Below are 24,543 nucleotides of genomic sequence, written 5' to 3'. Positions count from 1 at the left end.
ATTCGATCGGAATGCCACCAGAGGATTGAGTATTGCTTTTTTGTGATTGATAGTTGTAATTTCACCTCGGGCGAATGCCACGTCTTAGGGGTTGCATGGTTTTTCAAAGGGTTTTCACAAAGCGTAATGATCATGCATGTTTATATTTGATCTGAATGCCACATACCGATTGCATGTTTGATATACGTTTTAACTTGAATGCCACAAGTAGAATATGCATAAGGAAAACCTAACCTTCAAAGTTGCATGTGTAATTCATAAGTAATTGGTAAAACTATATAAGATTGTTAAGGTGATGTCGGAACTCTAGTGTCATTTTATCATTATTTTCTAAGGTTGTTCCCCTTCAAATTGGTTTCTTTAATTATTTTTTTTATTAAAATTATTTTTTTGTTATTTTAAAATCCAAAACCAATATTTTCCAAACTTTGTTTTAAATAGTTAATTAAGAATTAGTTTAAATACAAATTAATCAATCAATCCTTGTGGAGAACGACCTTACTTGAGCTGCTATACTACGATAACCTTGTACTCTTGCAAGTGGTAAAAATCTTATCACATGGCTACTGTGGAACAAAAACAAGGGTTTGGAAGTAATAGATGAATGCTTGGAGGACTTATACATTGAGTTTGAGGTCGTAATTAAGATGCATTGAAGTGTGTCTAGTATGCATTCAAAAGCTTCCGGAAGACAGACCAGCAGTATCATCTGTGCTTCTCATGTTAAGCAATGAGGAACCAACATTGCCCCAACCAATGGAGCCTGGATTCTTTGTAAAAAGAAGTTAGATGGGCATTGATCCCTTAACGGGAGAAGGAAGAAGCCATACCCGAAATACTATTACTCTTTCGACCATGGTAGTAGATAATTGAAGCACCAAGAACCTTGAGTGATTAGTTATTGTGGTGAGCATGCCACTATCAGGCTATTAGCATTGAAAAATGCCTAATGGACAGTGAGTGGTAAACTTGTCTCGCAAGAAGAAACCTAACTTCTAACCAAGCCGCTGAACAGTGAGTGGGCAACTTGTACGACTAATAGAAAACTTGTCTCGATAAGTGTCTGCTAGATCTTGTAATCGTATTGCGCACGAGTAAGTTGAGTTTGCTTCTTTTTTTCTGGTTTTGGATTATGTGGTTTGATGGAGAAGGAGCTAGAGTTGCTATCATAGTTGATAATGTAGTGATTTATTGTGAAAATTTGGGAAAACGGTCAAATATTTCAAGGGAGCTGAGTTTTGGAAAGAGTCAAATAGATGGGTAAATACTTACATATACAAGACCAGTGGTATTCTAATGCAGTTCCGTATAAAATGGAGGACAAAATTTTGTTCTCCAAGTCAACAAGACTTGGTAAAGAAGAAAACAACACATAACGCAAACGTTTTTTTTTTTTAATTTATTATTATTATTATTTTTTATTTTATACAACTATATGAAGGATGAAGAAATTGAATATAAGATCTCGTGTGTAAAGGAGCTAGAACGAAACCAGCTTCGTATAAATAGGCACAAAATAAGAGTATTATGAAGATGTGAGAGATTATTTAAGTCATATGATCTATGCCAGAAAGAAAAAGTCCCACACATCTTTTATATACTATATCTCGAACTATATTTTCTATAAATTGCTCTGACCATGTATATAAATGTGCAATATATATTATCTTTTTCCAATAGTCCATCTTCTGCATTTTCCTTGTCAATTATACGGTCAATACAAAGACTTTGTTTGAAAATTATTATGTGATGGGAAATTTTTTGAATGATGGACACACGTCAACAGAAAATTGAAAGGCTGCTTCAACAAAAGTCCGTAAGGACGGGTTTGGGTTTAGCTAAGTTGGGTAGAGTAATGTACTTCTCCTCATTCAAGATTGAATATCCCTTTCCGAGGTTTTGATGGCTCTAGTGTAATTACCCAATCGTTTGTCAATAAAAAACCTGCAAGGTTCAAAGTAGTCAGTCTCCTTCCCTCTTCTTGACAAACAACACAGATGAAGGGCCTTCCCTTTTTCATCTTCTTTGCCTCTCTACTCCAATCTTTAGTCTTACGATTGTCCACAGCAACTGATACCATATCTGCATCACAATCCATCAAAGGCTCTAATACCTTAGTTTCTTCAGGCCAAACCTTCGAATTAGGACTCTTCCAGGTGGGTAATTCTAAAGCCTGGTACTTAGGAATATGGTTTAAGAACTTACCACATACTGTTGTATGGGTTGCCAACAGAGAAAACCCTCTTCCGGATTCATATGGAGCCTTGACATTAACCAAAAATGGAACTATGGTCCTTTTCGACCAAATGAACAACACTATTTGGTCCACCATTTCTTCCCAAATAGCAGAAAATCCTGTTGCACAGCTTTTGGAGACCGGAAATCTCGTTGTTCGAGACAAGGCTGCAACAGACTCCGAAAGTTATGTATGGCAAAGTTTTGATTTCCCATCAGACACTTCGTTACCAAAAATGAAGATCGGGTGGAACTTCAGAACAGGTCTTAACAGATTGTTGACTTCTTGGAAAAACGCTAGTGATCCATCTCCTGGAGAATATACTTATGGGATCGATCCTCTTGGATTGCCTCAACTCGTAGTTGCCAAAGGAACAGAGAAATTGTACCGCACGGGGCCTTGGAATGGTCTTCGATTTACTGGCTTTCCTAGTTCTTCAAACGAGCTCATTGTGAAACCGATCTATGTCTATGATACCAGTGAGTTATATTACATGTACATGGCTACTGATATTATGACAGGAGTAAAGCTTACTGAGTCGGGTTTAGCCCAGCGGGTGGTGCTCAACAGAGGGAGCACTGAATGGGCTGTTATGTATACTCTCCAAAATGATAGGTGTGATAATTACAGGGAGTGTGGAGCAAATGGTTTTTGCAAAATTTCCAATTCGCCCCCTTGTGAGTGCCTGCAGGGTTATGTTCCAAAATTGCAGAACGAATGGGAGGTGCTTAACTGGACAAGTGGGTGCATAAGGGAAACATCACTGAGTTGCCAGAAGGATGATGCGTTTTTGAAAGTTCCAAATGTGAAATTGCCGGACCTGTTGGATTTTCAGTTGAACAAGAGCATGAGTGTGAAACAATGTGAGGTAGACTGCTTAAAGAATTGTTCTTGTGTAGCTTATACTAATTCAGATGTCAGGAATGGAGGGAGTGGCTGCCTTATGTGGTTTGGCGACCTAATTGATATGCGAGAGTCCATTGAAGAAGCTAGCCCGGAACACATATATATTCGAATGCCATCTTCCGAACTAGGTAAATGATCAGTTTTCATTAACAATGTTCTCTAGCTAGGTTCTGCAGCCCTATTTTATTAAGTTCAAAGATTTATTGCTTACAATTTGTACGTCACAATGCTATATTTAGTTAAAAAAATCCTTGTTTAGGCATCAATTTAAGCATGCCTAGTTGTAATACACCAAACTAGACCACAAGAGAATAATTTGTGAGATTTACTGAATAAGTCAGCATAATCTGTAGTTTAATTTCTCAATGTTATTTACTACATGATCTTTAGGTAATTCCACTCAGAAGGATAAACGAGTAGTGCTGATCTCAGTCATACCTGCAGTTTCTGTGCTTCTTTTCCTGGGATTTACGTGCTTTTTGCACCTAATAATTCGGAAGAAGAGAGGAAAGAAAAGTGGTAAGCATGCATATACTTTAGAATTCAAATTCATCCTTTGATGTTGCTTTATATCATAATCTTTCCTTCGTCTTGTTTTTTCTATTTGAAAGGCTCAACATCTCCTAAGGACTTGGAATTGCCACTCTTTGATTTTGAGGAAATCGCAACTGCCACCAATAACTTCTCGTTCAGAAACAAACTCGGAGAGGGAGGGTTCGGTCCAGTTTACAAGGTAACAACGTTATAGCTGACGTACTTATACGAACTGAACTAAATATTTTCCTCTAAAATTTCAGGGGAGCCTAAGACAAGATGAACTAATAGCAGTCAAGAGACTCTCAAAAGATTCTGGACAAGGTATCGAGGAGTTTAAAAATGAAGTTACGATGATAGCCAATCTTCAACACTGGAATCTTGTGAAACTTTTGGGATGCTGCATTGAAGGAGAAGAAAGGATACTTATCTATGAGTACTTGCCAAACAAAAGCTTGGACTGCTTTATATTCGGTCTAACACTCTCCTTCTGTCAGATTAATTACGTACCTAAAATTTGATTTTACTACTTTGTAGTGCAGTTTATGGAACTAAACAGTCCAATGCAGCTCTCTTTATATCGTAGAGGAGGAAACTTGAACAAAAATTAATTCATGTGCAGATCAAAACCAAAAGGTGCTTCTGAATTGGCAAAAGCGATATGACATTATCATGGGAATCGCAAGAGGACTTCTCTACCTCCACCAAGACTCAAGAGTAAGAATCATTCACCGGGATCTCAAGAGTAACAATATCTTACTTGACCATGAGCTGAACCCCAAAATTTCTGATTTCGGAATAGCAAGGATTTTCGAACGCAATCAAACTGAAGCGAAGACGAAACGTGTAATTGGAACATAGTGAGTTATACTAACATAGACCATGAATCTTCATTTCTCTAACAGAAAGGAAATGTCTTCAATGGTACTTAAGTAATGTGTTTTTGCATGCAGCGGATATATGTCTCCGGAGTACGCAATTGATGGGAAGTTTTCAGTGAAATCCGATGTTTTCAGTTTCGGAGTGCTTTTGTTAGAGATCATTAGTGGCAGAAAGAACAGAGGATTTCATCATGCAGATCACAATCACAGTCTTTTGGGACATGTAAGTATTTTATGCTTAATTATATTTGTGTCTTACTAATTTCGAACTCTCATTTTCTCATGTGTTTTACTAAATCAATTTAATTTTCAATTATTCCAGGCATGGCTACTGTGGAACAAAAACAAGGGTTTGGAAGTAGTAGATCCATGCTTAGAGTACTCATGTGTTGAGTTTGAGGTGCTAAGATGCATTCAAGTGGGTCTACTATGCGTTCAAAAGCTTCCAAAAGACAGACCAGTAATGTCATCGGTGTTTCTAATGTTAAGCAATGAGGCAGCGATATTGCCACAACCGAAGGAGCCTGGTTTCTTCACAGAAAGAAGTTCCATGGACATCGAAGATACCTTAGCTGGCAAAGGTAGAAGTCAGACAGGAAGCACAATCACCCTTACAACAGTGGAAGCTAGATGATTGACACATGTAGACATGGATTCGTACTTCCTGGTATTTTGACATGGGTGCTGATTCATTTGCGTTTAGTCAGTAACAGAAAGACTTACCTGAGCGAGAGGTTGATTGAGAAATATAAAATCTGAAATTTTATTTACTTAGTATTGTTTATTAGAACTGTAAGAGTAAGGCGAAATAATTCAATTGCACATTTTATCATAAAGTTAAAGGATTGCTTGTAATGTCAAATAATTCAATTCTAAGACTGAAAATAATTCGATTGCACTATTTTCTCTGCAATTTTTCGTTTTGACAAGTATTTCCTCCATATTTCAAACCAACCAGGTAGCCTCCCTTTCCGATGCCAGCACCGCGTGGGGCAAAGGACTTTGACGGCCAAGAGCTTGCAGCGGGCATGAGAGTCATACATGTCAAGCGACATGGCCTGGTAGGAGAAGACATCATGTATGTTCAACAACTTGGGAGTTGGGGACTCCTTAGTAGGAAACTCATACTAGGTTACTAGTGATTGAAATGCTAGTAGTCAATACGGGCCCGGAAACTGAGATGCTAGTAGTCAATACGGGTCCGGCCATCTTCACATCAGTTGAAATTGAAATGCTAGTAGTCAATATGGGCCTAGAAATCTGAATTAAGGGCCGATTAGGGTGTGATTGGTGAGTGTTGTCGCTAATGACGCAAGACATTCATGTTGCTTCAATCCTTGTCATAATTGTCAAAGTTTCATAGAGACGGGCTACGGCACACATCGATACTTCCCCACCTGATCACTAGTGCAATCAACAAGTGTATGGTAAGGGAGTTATGCCTTTTTTTTCAAGTTATATACTTGTATATATATGTATATTGCGATATCAACAATTCTCATAATTCTACATGGTATCCTGAAATAAAAGTCTAAATTATCAAGGAGAGAAGCCGGCTGCAAAGGCCAAAACATTAAGGTCCAATACTTCCCATTTTCTGGCCAAACAACACAGAATGAAGCCCTTTCCTTTCATCCTCCTAACCTCTCCACTTCATTTTTTAGTCTTAGAATTCTCCACGGCAGCTGATACCATTTCTCCATCACAATCTATCACCGGCACGATTAACTTCTTTCTTCCGGCGCAAGCTTCGAATTTGGCCTCTTCTCTGCTGGCAGTTTTCGGTATTTAGGAATATGGTACAAGAAGTTTCCAGATATTGTTGTATGGGTGGCCGACAGAGAAAATCCTCTGGCAGATTCAAATGGATCGTTGACAATATCAGAAAACGGAAGCCTGCTCCTCTTAGACTAAATGAACAACAGTATTTGGTGGTCGAGTTCTTCCCAAGTAGCAGAGGATAATGTTGCGCAGCTTTTGGAGACCGGAAATCTTGTTGTTAGAGACAAGGCAGCAACTGATTCAGAAGCTTACGTGTGGCAAATTTTTGATCTGCCTACGGACACTTTTGTTGAAAATAAAGGGTTTAGAGGTAGATTTAGAATTTTCTAGAATTTTCTAAATCCTTTATTTTCAACTTGGCATCAGAGCAAGTTCCGATTCTGTCCGATTCTGACGCTTTCTACGTAGCTGCAAAAGTGTGAAAAGAACCAAAAGAAAATTTTCCAGCAATGTCTCGAAGCAAGAGACACCGCTGACAGAAACCAATTTTTCCTCTAGATTTGACCGAAGGAAGGTCAACACACGGGATACCTAAGAAACCTAAAGCCATGTGTTTTGAAGCAAGAGACGGTGGCAACCAAGCCGTGATTCCATCCGTGGCAGACAACCAAACAATAATTCCCTCCTCAGATTCCGCGCTTGCCTTGAATGCATCATCCAGCAAGCCAAGCGGCAGTAATCTCCAGCGGGCTGGGCTTGCAGAGCCTGAAGCCCAATATCCCAAAACGCAACAATCTGGTACGGAGAGGAACAACAAGGCCGGTGCAGGCCCATTTGGGCCATCCACATACAGCAGCCTAGTTTTTAATTGAGCCTCGGAAAATTTGGGCTCAGATTTCTCCCTTTTAAATTTAATTAATTACAATGCACACTCTGACGATCCAAGTAACACAGGCTCAGCCTTAAATGTATCCGTTAATCTTGATACATGTTGGATTATTGAGTCCAGAGCCACTGATCATATAACTTATGATCGTACTCTTTTTAATTTGACAACACCACCACAGGAAAGTATTTTCATTGCTAATGGCGGTATTGCTCCAGTTACGGGGGTGGGTTCGATAACACTCACTCATACTTTCTCCTTACACAATTGCTTACTTGTTCCTTCACTCTCTAGCCTTTTGTTATCTGTTGGACAAGTCACTGAGCAATTAGATTGTGTTGTGCTAATGTTTCCATCGTTCTGTTTACTTTAAGATATTCGGACCCAAGCGATCATTGGGCGTGGTACTAAGAGGAGAGGGTTGTACTATGTTGATGATGTTGCACAAGGACGTGTACATCAAGTTCAAGGCTATAATAATGAAAGGTTGAAGACTGTTCAGTTGTGGCATCATCGTCTTGGTCATGCCTCTTTTGGTTATCTACAAAAATTGATTCCATCATTATTTGGTAATATTCCATATTCTTCATTAAAGTGTAATATTTGCACATTAGCTAAAAGTCATCGAGCATTCTATTCTCCAAGTTTGAATAAGAGAACAATTTCGTTCGAGTTAATTCATTCTGATCTGTGGGGGCCATCTCTAGTTACTAACTACTTAGCATGGAGTGCGTTGGTTTGTAACATTTGTTGATGACTGCACTAGAATGATTTGGTTGTATCTCATGAAAAATAAAAACGACTTGGGTTAAAAAGTTTTATCACATGGTCAACACTCAATATTCGCTCCCTGTTAAAGTGCTTCGGTCAGACAATGACATTCTTCATGAAACTATGTGTCCTCAAACCCTCAACAAAATGGAGTTACCGAACGAAAAAATCGGCATATCTTTGAGATTACCCGTGTTCTTCTTATTGGTAACTGTGCACCCAAGACATACTGGGCAGATGCAGTCACCTATGCTATTTATCTCATGAACTGAATACTATCATGTGTCCTTTCTTTTAGAACACCCTTGGCCGTGCTTGATGATCATGTTTTGCTCCCTTCCATTCTTCATCTCGAACCCCGGGTTTTTGGTTGCGTGGCATATGTCCTTCTTCACAAAAATCAAAGAAGCAAGCTCGACCCCTGTGCATTACGATGTGTTCTCATTGGCTTTAGTCCTCAGTAGAAGGGGTATAGATGTTATCATCCCCAACTAGACATATATACGTACCTTATCCGAAGACGAACTCCCCTCATCCCCAACCATAATCTTAAAGGGGAGATGACTGGAGGTGAAGATTATGGATGGATGGATGTGAGCCTTGTCGTCTTTGATAGAATAGCTAACAGCATTACAAGCCCAACTAGGAGTGAACAAGATAGCACTAAAAGCCCATATAGGCATGATAATTCAGTTGCTAAAAGCCTATTTGGGCATGATAATTATGTTGCACATGGTAACGATGAAGGCCCATCTAGGCGTGATGAATATGCTACAAATGGCAGCGGTGAAGGCCCATATGGGCGTAAGAATATTACAGGTGGCAGCACACAAGAAAAGGCAAGCCAAAGCGAGCTGAGTGATCAGTCTGAGACAGCAAGGCCAGAAAATGCAAGCCCCAGTGGGCTGGGTGATCAGGCCGAGACAACAAGGCCAGTTGCTATCATGTGGCAGAAGAAAGTGATGGGTGATGTCAGACCCAGTGAACATAATTTTGTCGACTTTAGAAAGTTTAACAACCCCTTTCAACCTCCTCAAGTACCCGTCAATGATCCTTGGATATCCTTTCCAATGTAAGTACTCACTTAGAAACTATTAAACCAATTTATGTATTACCTTCTAGACAAAATCGAGGAAAGCCACCAGGCAGGTACTCTCCAGAAGGAAAGGTGTTGTATTCAATTGGTAATTGTCTTCACTCATCGACTTTCACCAAAATATTGTGCACTTGTTCAACAAATGGAAACAATTAAAATACCTACCAAAGTGGAAGAATCCTTGAGAGATCTAAAATGGACAGAGGCAATGCAAATTAAGATGAAGACGTTGTAGAAGAACAAAACATGGAGTGTGATGACATTTCCTAAGGGAAAGAAATCTGTGGGATGTAAATGGGTATTTACCATCAACCATAAGGCGGATGGGTTAATCGATAGATACAAGGCGAGATTGGTAGCCAAAGGGTATACACAAACCTTTGGCGTTGATTACCAGGAAACATTTGCTCCGATTGCAAAGATGAATACAATCAGAGTTATGTTATCTCTTACTATTAACCTTGATTGGCTAATGAGACAGTTTGATGTGAAAAATGCGTTTTTACATAGGGATTTAAAGAAAGAGGTATATATGGATTTTCCACCAAGATATGGCATTAATAATTCTAATGGAAATGTATGCAGACTTCTGAAGGCATTTTAGGGGTTAAAATAGTCACCGAGTGCTTGGTTTGGACGATTCACTCAAGCTATGAAGAAGTATGGATACCGATAAGGGAACTTAGATCATACTTTGTTCATCAAGCGTAAGGATGGTAAAGTGACCTTACTTATAATATATGTAGACGATATGATTGTCACAAGGGATGATACAAAGGAAATTGAACGGCTATAAAAGTACTTGTCTTCTGAATTCGAGATGAAAGATCTAGAAAGACTCAAATACTTCCTAGGAATTGAAGTTGCTAGGTCTTGAGAAGGCATATACTTATCACAACGTTAATATGTGTTAGAATTGTTATCAGAAACTAGTATGCTGGCGTGTAAACCGGTGGATACACTGATCATACAGAATCATCATCTTGCGATATATCAAGATCAAGTCCCAACAAATAAAGAAAGGTATCAAAGGTTAGTTGGAAGACTGATTTACTTGTCACTTACACGACATGATATTGGCTATGGGTAAGTATGGTAAGTCACTTCATGGATGCACCTAGTGAGGATCACATGTCGGCCGTAATGAGGATTCTTAGTTACTTGAAAGGGGCTCCTGGAAAAGGGTTGATGTATAGAAAACATGGACATATGAAGGTGAAAGGATATACGGATGCAGACTGGGCTGGAAATATTACTAATTGGCAGTCTACGCCAAGATATTTTACATTCGTAGCTGGTAATCTTATGACCTGAAGAAGTAAAAAGCAAAATGTGGTGGTAAGGTCTTCGCCCAAGTTTGATTAGAAATATAATAATAATTATTATTGTTTTTCCTAATTTGATTAGAAGTTATTAGCTATCACTTGTACTACAAGAGATGTAGTTGTCTAAATATAACCTCCAAGAGGGAGAAGAATAAAGTGAACATATTGAAACCCTAAACTTAATTTTAACTACTTTGTTACCGGGAAGTAAGTTGGGGTGGAACTTCAGGACATGCCTTAACAGATTATTGACTTCTTGGAAAAATACTAGCGACCCTTCTCATAGAGACTATACTAATGGAATGGACAATGTTTTGTTGCCTCAGCTGGTTATTTCGGAAGGATCGAAGAAAAAGTTTCGGACTAGACCTTGGAACATTATTCGATTCACAGGTACTTCTGGTTTAGCCTTTACGTTATGTTGAACATCATACAACATACGTAGCCATGTTGAGCATCATGTAGCATACACAGCTAACCTAGCTTAGCTTTGTTATAAGGTGGCGTTTTGCCCTTAAATGCTTTATGTAGACTTTAGGGTCTTTAGGTCTTAGTTTTTTCCATAACTCTAGATTATAGTTGACTTCTTGGTGTAGTATCCCTTAATTTAAGGGATGTTGTCTATTTGTTGTTTCCTTTGTTGCTTCTCCAAAAGTGTGTTGGTTGTAATCTCAAACATAATGTATGAAACCAAATTCCACACAGTATCAGAGCAGTGTCTTTCTTAGGCCTATCTCTGCAACCTTTTTTTGTTGTCGTCTTTCACTATTCTTAGCCAAAAAATATGGCAGAAGACAACTCAGTCAATCAAGAGGCTGAGAGCACACTTGCCTCACCTCTTACAAGTTTTTCTGAGGTTGACATCAACCAAAATCAAAGACTCAGCTCAGTTTTGTTGAACGAGTTCAATTATCTCCTATGGGCAATGGTTGTCACCTTAGCTCTTGGAGGAAGAGCTAAGCTTAGCTCTATCAATATTGTCACCCCAGTTCTTGAAATCTCATCTCCAAACTATGAATCATGGCTGTGTAAAGATCAATTGGTTATGTTGTGGCTACTCAACTCTATGGAAAGGAGAATTGCTGAAATTTTCAGTTATTCAGAATCTTCACAGCACCTATAGAATAAGGTGAATGGGATGTATGGAAATCAGAACAACTATGCTAGGGTTTTTCAGCTCAAAAGGGACATCACTGCTCTACAACAAGATGCTAAATCATTTGTCCAACATATAGGTGACCTTACCACTATGTGGAATAAACTGAATGTTTACATACCTCACACCACTGATCCTACAGTACTATTAAAGTTGGGGAAGATAAAATCTTCCAACTACTAGCAAGTCTGAGCATAGAGTACGAAGACTTGAGAAACTATATCTTGATAAACTTGGAGCTGCCTTCCCTTTCTACTGTGTGTGCTACCATACACCGTGACGACTTAGGAGAAAAGTTATACGTTTAGACTCTAAACCCAACATGCGAGATGCTCGAGCATACAACTTAAATCACAAGGTATCTGAATCAAGAACCTATAAAGGCAAGAGACTTGATATAAGATGTGATCACTGTATTGGTGTTGGGTACCTTGGAATTGGACATACCAAAGATCGGTGTTGGGTACTCCATCCCGAGTTGAAACCCAAGTTCAACAAGGATGGCAAAGGACTCTTTAAGGCAACTATAAGACCTGCGTACAAAGACAACCACGTTGCCAACCTTGCAGTAACTTCTTCCACAAACCATGCAGTCCACACTCACACTAGTGGAATGCTGGATTTCATGTCTAATCCCACTACACTGATAATTATTTTGCATCTTATCTTCAACATAAGAACTGGAAAGGTCAGAGTGAAGAGACAGTGGGAACTGGAGCTAAGCATCACACTGCACTTCTGGGGAAGTTTGTTGGTTTTTTAGCAGAGGCAGAGAACATCACACATGAAGACACTTCAGGTATCTTAAATGCCTTTTCCACTGCTCTAAATAACAACCACATAAAGACATTCCACGTATCTTAAATGCATTTTCCACTACTCTAAATAATAACCTCGTGCATGACTATTGGATAATAGATTCTGGTGCCACTGATCATATGACTAATCAACCTATAAACTTGCATGGTTTTCAAAAAATGTCTTCCCAAGTCTCAGTTGCTAATGGGAAAAGAGTTTCAATTATAGGACAAGGAAAAATTAAGTTGATATCCAACCAAGTTCTGTCCACCGCCCTCTATATCCCAACCTTTCCTTTTAAACTTATGTCAATAGGGAAAATCACCCAAACACTAAATTGCCTTGCTATTTTCTCACCTCATAATGTGATTTTTTTAGGATATAGTTACTGGGAAGACGATTGGTGAAGGCTTCTTTCTAAATGACCTTACTATTTGCCAATGAAGTTATCTCAATAAAAAGGCATTCAAGTTAGTACAAGTCCAAGTCCAAGTCATACTCAGGATTCCATTTTGTGGATCAACGCCTAGTCCATCCTTCCCAACCTGTTTTGCTTGAAACTTTTACCTAGTTTAGGCACACTAATATCAAGTGTGACACTTGCAATTTCTCCAAGTTTGCTAAACTACCATTTAATTCCTCTTTGTCCAGGGCTAGTAAACATTTTGAAATTGTACATTCGGATGTTTGGGGTCCAATTAATGAATCATTTGATGGTTATAAGTATTTTGTGACATTTGTTCATGATTTTACAAGAGTTACTTGGCTATATCTCTAAAAATTCAAAAGTGAGGTTGTTACCATGTTCAAGGATTTTCATAATCTTGTTGCCAACCATTTTGATTCTAAAATTCAAACCCTAAGATTAGATAAAGGCACCAGATATATGTCTAACATCATGCCATAATATTTGAGCACACATGGCATTTTTCATCAAACTACGTGTGTTGGTACTCCCCAACAAAATAGGGTAGCCGAGAGAAAAAATAAGGATCTTCTTGAGAAGACACATTTACTCATGCTTCATACAAATATTCCCAAGAAGTTTTGGTCTCAAGGAGTTTTCACTGCCACTTATTTGATTAATAGATTTCCTAGTCGAGTTTTGGATTCAAATCTCCATATGAAGTCCTAAAAAACTGTTCCATAGACTTGTCACATTTAAGGGTTTTTGGATGTACATGTTTTGTGCATATTCAAGCTCCACAACGTGATAAGTTGGATCTTAGGTTAATCAAGTGCATGTTTTTGGGATATTCTTCAACACAAAGGAGATATAAGTGCTTTAATCCTGCTACTAATAAAGTTTTGGTTTCCAGGAATGTTAAGTTCAAAGAAACCATTCCTTTCTTCGACAAAAAATGCACTGGTTCATTTGAGATAGAGACTTGGGATGATCTTTTTCCTTTACCCCACTCATATGTTGACGTAGATTCTAAGCTTGTTGGCACAAAACATGATCTTCCACCTTCTTCCCAACAATAATCACCTCAATCTGTCCCTTCTCTAGATAGCACAAAGCCATAATCTTACGACAATGCTACATCACCTCTGTTGAATTCTCAAGAAACATACATGCCTATAATAAGAAGGAATCCTCCTAGGGCACGTCAACCCCTCTTAAATTGCTTGATTATGTCACATATACTGTCAGGCATCGTATCACTGATTCTGTTGCATACCATCATTGCTCTACCTCTCATCAAGCTTTTCTTAGCTCTATCTCAAGCCACACTGAGCATAAAACCTTTCAAGAAGCCACTTTTCAACATGAATGGCGACAAGCCATGGATGAAGAGTTACATGCTTTAAGTGACAGCAATACTTGGAGTGTCGTTCAGCTTCCTCCTGGAAAAAAGGCAGTCGGAAGCCAATGAGTTTACAAACTTAAATTTCATTCTGATGGAACTATTGAGAGACATAAAGCATGATTGGTGGCTCGCGGCTTTACCCAAACATGTAGGGTAGATTATAAGGAGACATTTGCTCATGTGGTAAAGATGAACACTGTTCGTGTACTACTCTCAGTGGCTATAAATCAAGGGTGGTCCTTGTCTAAAATGGATGTAAAGAATGCCTTCCTTCATGAGGAACTTGAATAAGAGGTATACATGAAATTGCCTTCTAGACATCCTCAAGCATCTCAGGATGGTCTTGTGTGTAAGCTTCATAAAACCATCTATGGCTTGAAATAATCTCCTCGAGGATGGTACGCCAAGTTAAGCTTAGTCTTGGAAGAGGTAGGATTCTCAAGGAGTAATGCTGACTCATCTATGTTCATTAGACATGGGTCAGTAAGAAGATTGGTAGTTCTAATCTATGTTGATGATCTTATCATCATTAGTGACAACATGGATGAAATCACTTGTCTCAAGCAGTCTTTTCATAAAAAATTTGCCATCAAAGACTTGGCCAGTTGAAGTATTTCCTAGGCATCGAGATGGCTACATCACACAAGGGATTGTTTTTAAATCAAAGAAAATACATGTTGGATCTTCTTCAAGAAGCTGAAATGCCTGATAGCAAGCTTGCCAATACTCCCTTAGATTGCAAGCTTAAGATGGATATAGAAGGTAAAGCTATTAGTAATGTTGGTTACTACCAACAATTAGTTGAGAAAAAAATAAAGATCTTCTTGAGAAGACACATTTACTCATGCTTTATACAAATATTCCCAAGAAGTTTTGGTCTCAAGGAGTTTTCACTACCACTTATTTGATTAATAGACTCCCTAGTCGAGTTTTGGATTCAAATCTCCATATGAAGTCCTAAACAACGATTCCATAGACTTTTCATATTTAAGGGTTTTTGGATGTACGTGTTTTGTGCATATTCAAGCTCTACAATGTGATAAGTTGGATCCCAAGTCAATCAAGTGCATGTTTTTGGGATATTCTTCAACACAAAGGAGATATAAGTGCTTTAATCCTACTACTAATAAAGTTTTGGTTTCCAGGGATGTTAAGTTCAAAGAAACCATTCCTTTCTTCGACAAAAAATGCACTGGTTCATTTGAGATAGAGAATTGGGATGATCTTTTTCCCTTACCCCACTCATATGTTGACGTAGATTTTAAGCTTGTTAGCACAAAACATGATCTTCCACCTACTTCCCAGCAATAATCACCTCAATCTGTCCCTTCTCTTGATAGCACAACACCACAATCTTGCGACAATGCTACATCACCTCTGTTGAATTCTCAAGAGACATACATGCCTATAATAAGAAGGAATTCTCCTAGGGCATGTTAACCCCTCTTAAATAGCTTGATTATGTCACATATACTGTCAGGCATCGTATCACTGATTATGTTGCATACCATCATTGCTCTACCTCTCATCAAGCTTTTCTTAGCTCTATCTCAAGCCACACTGAGCCTAAAACCTTTTAAGAAGCCACTTTTCAACATGAATGGCGACGAACCATGGATGAAGAGTTACATGCTTTAAGTGACAACAATACTTGGAGTGTCGTTCAGCTTCCTCCTGGAAAAAAGGCAATCGAAAGCTGATGAGTTTACAAACTCAAATTTCATTCTGATGGAACTATTGAGAGACATAAAGCACGATTGGTGGCTCATGGCTTTACCCAAACATGTGGGGTAGATTATAAGGAGACCTTTGCTCATGTGGCAAAGATGAACATTGTTCGTGTACTACTTTCAGTGGCTATAAATCAAGGGTGGTCTTTGTCTAAAATGGATGTAAAAAATGCCTTCCTTCATGAGGAACTTGAATAAGAGGTATACAAGAAATTGCCTTCTAGAAATCTTCAAGCATCTCAGGATGGTCTTGTGTGTAAGCTTCATAAAGCCATCTATGGCTTGAAATAATCTCCTCGAGCATGGTACGCCAAGTTAAGCTTAGTCTTGGAAGAGGTAGGATTCTCAAGGAGTAATGCTGACTCATCTATGTTCATTAGACATGGGCAGTAGGAAGATTAGTAGTTCTAATCTATGTTGATGATCTTATCATCATTGGTGACAACATGGATGAAATCACTTGTCTTAAGCAGTCTTTTCATAAAAAATTTTCCATCAAAGACCTTGGCCAGTTGAAGTATTCCCTAGGCATTGAGATGGCTACATCACACAAGGGATTGTTTTTAAATCAAAGAAAATACATGTTGGATCTTCTTCAAGAAGTTGAGATGCCTGATTGCAAGCTTGATAATACTCCCTTAGATTGCAAACTTAAGATGGATATGGAAGGTAAAGCTATCATTAATGTTGGTCACTACCAACAGTTAGTTGGTAAGCTCATTTATCTTACAATTACTCGACCAGATATTATCTTTGCTGTGAGTTTAGTTAGCCAATTCATGTGTGCACCAACCATTAAACATCTTCATGTTGTCAAGAGGATTCTCAGATGTCCCAAAAGGTCTGTTGGGCGGGGTATTGTGATGCAAAATAATGGTTTCACCCTTATTCAAGGTTACACAGACGTGGATTGGGCTGGCAATGCCCTTAATCGAAAGTCAACCACTGGCTAGTGTATTTTTGTTGGTGGAAACTTTGTCATATGGAAATACAAGAAACAAGAAGTTATCGCTCGATCCAGCGCTAAAGCTGAGTAGGGTAATGGCTTCAACAACCTGTGAGCTTATTTGGCTCAAGAGTCTTCTTCTTGATCTGGGGTTCCCGAACATTGCGTCTATACCTCTCATGTGTGACAATCAGGTTGCGATGCATATTGCATCAAACCTAGTTTTTTACGAGCGCACCAAACATATCGAAGTGGATTGTCACTATATGAGGGCTCAAGTCCAGTCCAAGGTTATTCGCACGGTTTTCACTTGAAGCCATGATCAATTAGCAGACTTGTTTACCAAGGCTTTGGTAACCACTCATTTTCGAAGTCTCCATGACAAGCTTAGATCCATTAATCCCTTGGATCCAGCTTGAGGGGGAGTGTTGAACATCATGCAGCATACGTAGCCATGTTGAGCATCATGCAGCATACATAGCCAACCTAGCTTAGCTTTGTTCTAGGGTGGTGTTTTGCCCTTAAATGCTTTTTGTCGACTTTAGGGTCTCTAAGGCTTCGTTGTGAACAATACTTGGCTACTTAAATGATGAGTAGAAACTCCTACTCAAAATTGTTCGTTACCAATTTATAGAACTTCGTGTTTATAACTGAAATCGTTCATAATATAAATCACCTTATAAAGATCCACCATGCAAAAAATCAATTAAAACTAAGGTTGTTTAGTCATCGAACTGTATAAAAACAAATGAACGGAATTGGTAAAAGCATTACAAACTGCCTATATATTCCCTAAAATAGATTGACTAAACGACCTTAGTTTATGATCTTTACAATGTGATTGATAATATGAATGGTTTTGATTATATGCACAAAGCTTTGTGATTCAAATACTAAGAGTTTTGAGTAGGAGTTCCTACTCATCTTTAAGTAGCCAAGTAATGTTCCTTAGTTTTTCCACAACTCTAGATTGTAGTTGACTTCTAGGTGTAATATCCCTTAATTTAAGGGATGTTGTCTATTTGTTGTTTCCTTTGCTGCTTCTACAAAAGTGTGTTGGTTGCAATCTCAAACATAATATACGAAAATAAATTTGAAACCAAATTCCACACGTTAAGAATGGTTGTGAATCCAATTTATGTGTACAATTCCAATGAGTTATACTATGCATATGAGGCTGCCAATAATTCTACCATCCCAAGGTTACTGTATCGGGCCAGATCCAGCGGTTACTTGTCAATAAAGGAAGCACTGAATGGGCTGTTGTGTATACTTTGCAGAATGATGCATGCAATAATTATGTACAGTGTGGAGCAAATGGCATTTGCAAGATTAACAGATCACCCGTTTGCCAGTGCTTGCCGGAGTTTTTTTCCGACACCAACCAGCGAATGGGGGTGCTTATTGGACACGTGGGTGCGGGAGGGAGACACCACTGAATTGTCCAAAGGGAGAAGGGTTTCTGAAAATTGAAAAAGTGAAACTTCTGGACCAATTGGATTTTTGGGTCAACAATAGAACTAGCACCAACGAATGCAAGGCGGAATGCTTAAAGAATTGTTCTTGTATGGCTTATGCTAACTCGGATATCAGAAATGAAGGCAATCGCTGTCTGATGTGGTTTGGCGACCTAATTGATCTGCGCGAGTTCGTTGAAGAAGATAGTGATCAAGAGCAAGATTTATAGATCGGGTGCCATTTTCAGAGCTAGGTAAGTCAGTACTTTGCTTCATTAATGTTAGCTCCTGATATTGATCAAGAGTAAGATCTATTTCTTTTGAATTGTATGTTGCAGGGATCAAATTGAATAGGTCAAAATCGGGCAACTTGTTATGATTCAATTTAGGGCCTAAACACATGAAGAAGTACTGAAATCAGAAAATTGAAAATGTGTGGTTTAACGTTTACATCTTGTATGATCTTCAGGGAAAACGAGCTGGAAGAAGGATAAAAAAGTAGTATTCCTTTCAGTCATATCAGCGGTTTGTTTGCTACTTTTTCCGGGTTTGGGCTCTTCCTGGTGTATAATTCTGAAGAGAAGAAATAAAAGAGGTAAAAAATGCAGATGCTCCCTTCTGTTATATTTGTCGACACATTATATTGAAAAGAGATGCTTCAATGCATTGTGCCCTGAAAGAATATATGAAAATTATCATGTTCATATCCTGTCACGCTTCTCCGCCAGAGGAACTCTAATGCATGGACAAAAAGACTGAATATTTATGTGTCCTTTACATTCCTCTCTTTGTTTACTTTTTGCTTTTTCATTTTACAGCTTCAGGAGACAGTCAGGAGAACTTGGAGTTGCCACTGTTTGATTTTGATACAATTGCAGCCGCCACCAATCACTTCTCCCACACAAATAAACTTTGATTTTGAGACAGTCAGAAGAGTTTAAAAATGAAGTTACGATGATATCCAATCTTCAACAATGGGATCTTCTTAAACTTTTGGGCTGCTGCATCGAAGGAGATGAAAGGATGCAGATTTATGAGTACATGCCCAACAATAGCTTGGATTACTTCATTTTCTGTCTGAGATTCTCCCCTTCATCTTCCTTGTTAATATTTATTCAGTTCAATTTAAGATTAAATATGAGTCCGATGAAGCTCTGTTTGTGTCATCCAAATTGATTAAATATGGTGGATGACTTTTGCAGATCAAAATAGAAAGGTGTTCTTAAACTGGGAAAAGCGATTAGACGTTACCACGGGAATCGCACGAGGAGTTCTCTACCTCCACCGAAATTCCAGACTAAGAATCATTCATAGTGACCTTAAGAGCAGCAATATCTTACTTGACAATGAGTTGTACCCCAAAATTTCTGACTTTGGCATAGCAAGGATTTTCGGATGCAAGCAAACTGAAGCAAAAACAAAATGCGTAATTGGGACATAGTGAATTATACCAACACATGTCATGAATTTCTTTATTTCTAGTTATAAACTTATGACTTGTGTTGTTTACGTGCAGCGAATATATGTCTCATGAGTACGCAATTGACGGGAAGTTTTCAATGAAATCTGATGTCTTCAATTTTGGCGTTCTTTTGTTGGAGATAATAAGTGGCAGAAAGAATAGAAGGTTTCACCATCCATATCACAATCACAGTCTCCTTGGACATGTAAGCATTACATGCTAATGTGTGCTTTCCAAATGTTAAGCTTGTACACACTAAAGTTTTCCATGTGTATTGAATATCAGAGTGGACAACTAACAAATGAACAAAGTAACTATAAACTAATATGATGTTATTAACGTAAAGAAAGATTGGCATGATGACTCTATAACCCAAAAGATTACATTGTGTCTAACTTAATTCTTCAGAAATATGAAACATTATATTTATAAAGAACAAACCTAACCCTAATATTAATAGGCTAGGCCCAAACTAAACTTATAAGAAAACCCAAACAATATAATACCTAAAATACTAATATTTTCTTAACACCCTTCGTCAAACTCATGGTGGTATATGACATAGGTTTGCAAACAAGCAGATGCTTGTTAGGCGGAATGGCAGACATGCAAACTTGACTTGACAGGGCCTGACTTAACTTAACTGAACTGGCGAACTAGTGAACTAGTTCGGCTTCAGGCATGCTGATTCTGGCTGGCAAATTGATTCTGATTTACACTGGTTAGTGTTGAGAGTTTGGAAATAACCCGTCACTAAACGGACGAGATTTCCATATCTCAATTCTAGCAACGAACAAACAAAAACAAAGTCCTATCACTCAAGTGGTCACAAGTCCAAGCACTCGAATGACGGTCACAAAACAATTCCAAATAGGCCAACAACTCGTGTAGGCCTCAAAACCAACCAAGCCCAATGGTAGCTTCAATCAACAAGGCCCAAAAAAGCCTTCAAACGAATCACAACACCCCGACAGATCGTGGGCTTCAAACCCATTTTTTTTTCTTTTGCTATTTTTCTGTTTTCTTTTCCTATTTTATATTTTATATTTCTTCTTTTTTATTTCTAAATCAATTCCTTCTTCTCCATGGATGATGGGTGCAGGAGCAACAATAGTTTCTTCAAGCAGAGGGGTTCAATACAGGGAAGATGCAAGCGCAGGGTGGTCAATCTTCAGACTTTAGGTGTCAGCTCCGGTGCGACGAGGCTATGGCGGCACGTCGGACATCACAATATTATTATTTTTTTTAAACCCTAATGACAACAAACAGACAATAAGAACATAAGTAGATTAAATCTCAAAGGATGAAACTTGCTCTGATACCAAGATGAATATCAAAGTGTGCAACTAACAAACGAACAAAGTAACTATAAACTAATATGATTTTATTAACGTAAATAAAGATTGGTATGATGACTTTATAACCCAAGGGACTACATTATGTCTAACTTATTCTTCAGAGATACGAAGTATTATATTTATAATGAACAAACCTAATCTTAATACTAACAGGCTAAGCTCAAACTAAACTTATAGAAAACCCAAACAATATAATACCTAAAATACTAATATTTTCCAGATGAAGATATATAATTTTGTAACTGAAACCAGGCATGGCTACTATGGAACGAAAGTAAGTGTTCGGAACTAATAGATCAATGCTTAGAGTACTCATACGTCGAGTTTGAGGTGCAAAAATGCATTCAAGTAGGTCTATTATGTGTTCGAATGCTAAACAGACCGGCAATGTCATCGGTGGTGTTCATGTTGGGCAATGAGGGTACGACATTGCCTCATCCGAAGGGGCCTGGTTTCTTTGCAGAAAGAAGCTCTGAGGACATCATACCTTAATCAACGACGGTATAAATTAGACGGGAAGCTCAATTACCATTACCACGGTGGTAGCTGGATAATCAATATATATATATATATATATATATATATATATATATATATATGGATTCATTAGTCCCATTTTCACACATTTTGACATAGCGAATACTATGCATATTTTTACACTATAGGAGAGAGATATTGGCCTCAATACATGGGGAGGTAGATTGAGAAATGTACAAAAAAACATCTAATGTATTTTCAAATTAATTATTATTTCCAGAATGACGCACAACCATCATAAACAACCACCATTAATTGGAACTCAACTTCAACCCACTTTGCCCCAAAACTTAAATTGCGTCACTTTGTCCTTTGAAACTCAAATTTTTATTCAATTTATTTTATGTCAGTTCTGTTAAAAAATTTGTTAAATCCCTAATATGGCAGAAATGGCCCTACTTATTGCCATGTCATTGCCAAATAATAATAATAATAATAACATTAATAATAATAATAAAACTATTTTAATGCATGAAAAAGTTGGGTAACGGTAAATTAAATTTGTAGATTAAATTTGCAGACTAAATGGTGCGTCAATAATAATAAATAAGCACGTTAATTAACACTTAACTAATAATCCAATTATCAACTTACATGTTATTTAGTTTACAATATTTAGTTGTAAATTTAGTCCATTAATCTAAAAAGTCAGTTTAAAGAAAAATAAAACATTTCCAACAAAAAATAGAAAAAGAAAACATTAAACATAAATGCTAGCTAGTCAATCTCCATGTTTTCTGACTAGTTCGAAGATAATTTCTGATCCAAAAGCCACCTTCACTTGTGTGAACATTGAACAGAAATGGTAGCTAGTTAATCTCGATGTGGAGAGAAAACTGGATTGATTTATCAGTTTAGAGTGTTTGACCGCATACATGAAGATACGAAATGACATCCCAACCAGCCTACACGATCTGATTTATCAGTTTAGAGTGTTTCTCTTAGAATACAATTCTCATCTCTCACCAAGGAATCCAATTCCTCCAAAAGGAGTTGAATTCCATTTTTCATGTGGGCCCCCATTCATATCTTAGTAAACACCGTAATTGAAACCAAACTCCTTATTTTCATTCTCATTACTGATGCATAAACACACCCTAAGAGAGACCAAGAGATTGGCCTCATGGGGAGGTGGATTGAGAAGTGCAAAAAAAAAAAAAAAAAAAAAAAAAAAAATCTAATGTATTTTGAGATTGATGATTATTTCCAGAATAATGCACAACCATATCATATTCAATATAGGCTTATTTTTTGTAATGCCTATTGGAACTCAACTTCAATTTCACTCCCCACCTCCCCGGGCCTGAAACTTAAATTGCGTCGTTTTATCCTCTGAAACTTAATTTTTTATTCACTTTATCATTTTATGTTAATTTCGTTAAAATATCTATTAAATCCCTAAGAGCATCTCTACATGAGATGTCAAAATGTCCAATCAACAATAATGGTAAAAAAATAAAAAAAAATAAAAAATAAAATAAAATAAAAAAAAAAACAAAAAAAAAAAAACAGTAGTAACATTTTTCAACCGAAAAGTCAAATCTGATGTGGCATGACATGGAATGACATATATCCCCCTTGCTACCAAATTTAACAGCACCTTCACTTTTTTTTTAATTAATTATTAAATGCTTTTAATTAATTTTTACTGGTTTAAAGCATTGCCTTTTAGTTTCTTTTCATTACCAATGCAATATTTAAATATTTTTATACCTTTTAATTCATTTTCTTTCATACCCAATGCAAAGAAAATAAATATGAATTTTTATTTATATTTAAAATTTGGTGTATCGGATAGGGAGCAAAACTTTAAAAAATATCATAGTGCCATATCATTTTTATTTATGTTTAAAATGGCCCTGCTTATTGCCATATCACTACCAAGTTAAATGATGATGATGATGATGATGATGATGATGATGATGATGATAAAAAACTGTTTTAAACAGTGTTCTAAAAAACGCTCAAGGCTGCGCCTAGGCGTTCGGCAGTGGAAGCCCGCTGCGATTTGGGGAAAATCGTTTAAAAAATCGGTGGGGGCTTAGGCGGCCGCCTAGGCACTAGCTAGGCGCTTTAGGTGGTCTGAAATTCTTGCCGTCACACAAGGTGCTCTGCAACTCTCGCCACCATCGAAGGCTCTGCAAGACTGCAACTATTTTCCCTTGAACTCTGGTAGCATCTGCAACTCCAAGTTTCCAACACCTACATCGCAGCTCGCACCTCGCATTTGGCATCTGCACCTGCATCGGAAACTATGGTTGCTTGCTAGAAATTTCTAGAAAAAGAGAGGGAGTGAGAGAGATGAGAGAGAGCGGTTTTGGGTTTTTGTGTCATGGGCTCACGGGAAGAGTGAAAATTTATGTAAGAAGAGGAATTTTTGTTTGACTTTGCCACGTGTGTGATTTTTTATGACTAAAATAAATATATTTTTAATGAGGGAAACCTGGTCCAATTGTTTTTCTAATTAAAAACAAAGTCCAACTATGATTAATATATATGGGGTAAGTAAATGTTACAAAATTAACAAAAAAAAAAAAGAAGCCCTCAAATTGTACACATATATTGATATTTTATAATATGTTATAAATTTATGTAAATCCGCCTAGGCCCCGCCTAACCGCCTAGGTGCTAGGTCCCAGCTTTCTGCCAGACTAATGCCTAACGTTTTTTTAGAACCTTGGTTTTAAAGCATTACAAACTCACTTTAAAGAAAAATAAAACATTTCCAACAAAAAATAGAAAAAGAAAACATTAAACAGAAATACTAGGTAGTCAATCTCCATGTTTTTTTATTAGTTTGAAAATAATTTTTGATCCAAAAGCCACCTTCACTTGTATGAACATTGAACAGAAATTGTAGCTAGTCAATCTCCATGCGCAGAGAAAACTGGATTGATTTATCAGTTGAGAGTGTTTGACTGAATACATGAA

At 37.6% G+C, this 24,543-nt stretch overlaps 1 protein-coding gene and 1 pseudogene across 3 annotated transcripts; both read left to right on the top strand.

Annotated features, from left to right (window-relative positions):
- Positions 1-1,824: 1,824 nt before the first annotated feature.
- On the top strand, positions 1,825-6,128 carry LOC137743334 (G-type lectin S-receptor-like serine/threonine-protein kinase At4g27290). Of its 3 annotated transcripts, XM_088678884.1 has the most exons (8): positions 1,859-3,270; positions 3,533-3,661; positions 3,754-3,875; positions 3,940-4,150; positions 4,299-4,536; positions 4,630-4,780; positions 4,880-5,224; positions 5,516-6,128. In XM_088678884.1, exons 1-7 carry the CDS (start codon positions 1,998-2,000, stop codon positions 5,189-5,191), a joined length of 2,436 nt encoding a protein of 811 aa, XP_088535010.1. In that variant the 5' UTR covers positions 1,859-1,997; the 3' UTR covers positions 5,192-5,224; positions 5,516-6,128. The 3 variants fall into 3 exon arrangements, with proteins under 3 accessions (XP_068339307.2, XP_088535010.1, XP_068339308.2); XM_068483206.2 differs by lacking the exon at positions 5,516-6,128 and having other exon boundaries at positions 1,825-3,270; positions 4,880-5,458; XM_068483207.2 differs by lacking the exon at positions 5,516-6,128 and having other exon boundaries at positions 3,587-3,661; positions 4,880-5,458.
- A 44-nt stretch (positions 6,129-6,172) lies between these two features.
- LOC137742856 (G-type lectin S-receptor-like serine/threonine-protein kinase At4g27290) lies at positions 6,173-21,629 on the top strand (annotated as a pseudogene).
- The last annotated feature ends 2,914 nt before the right edge of the window (positions 21,630-24,543 follow it).

This window comes from Pyrus communis, chromosome 11, assembly GCF_041283825.1.
Source record: "Pyrus communis isolate YQ-2024b chromosome 11, ASM4128382v1, whole genome shotgun sequence".
NCBI lineage: Eukaryota > Viridiplantae > Streptophyta > Magnoliopsida > Rosales > Rosaceae > Pyrus > Pyrus communis.
The sequence above is the reverse complement of the archived record's forward strand: the minus strand, read 5'-3'. Positions and strand labels throughout refer to the sequence as shown.

Bases quoted from the DNA above. Each gene is read 5' to 3' on its own strand.
- LOC137743334 (XM_088678884.1), top strand. From the start codon at position 1,998: ATGAAGGGCCTTCCCTTTTTCATCTTCTTTGCCTCTCTACTCCAATCT. The intron at 3,271-3,532 runs GTAAATGATCAG...CATGATCTTTAG, and splicing joins AATGCCATCTTCCGAACTAG to GTAATTCCACTCAGAAGGAT. The intron at 4,537-4,629 runs GTGAGTTATACT...TTTTGCATGCAG, and splicing joins AAACGTGTAATTGGAACATA to CGGATATATGTCTCCGGAGT.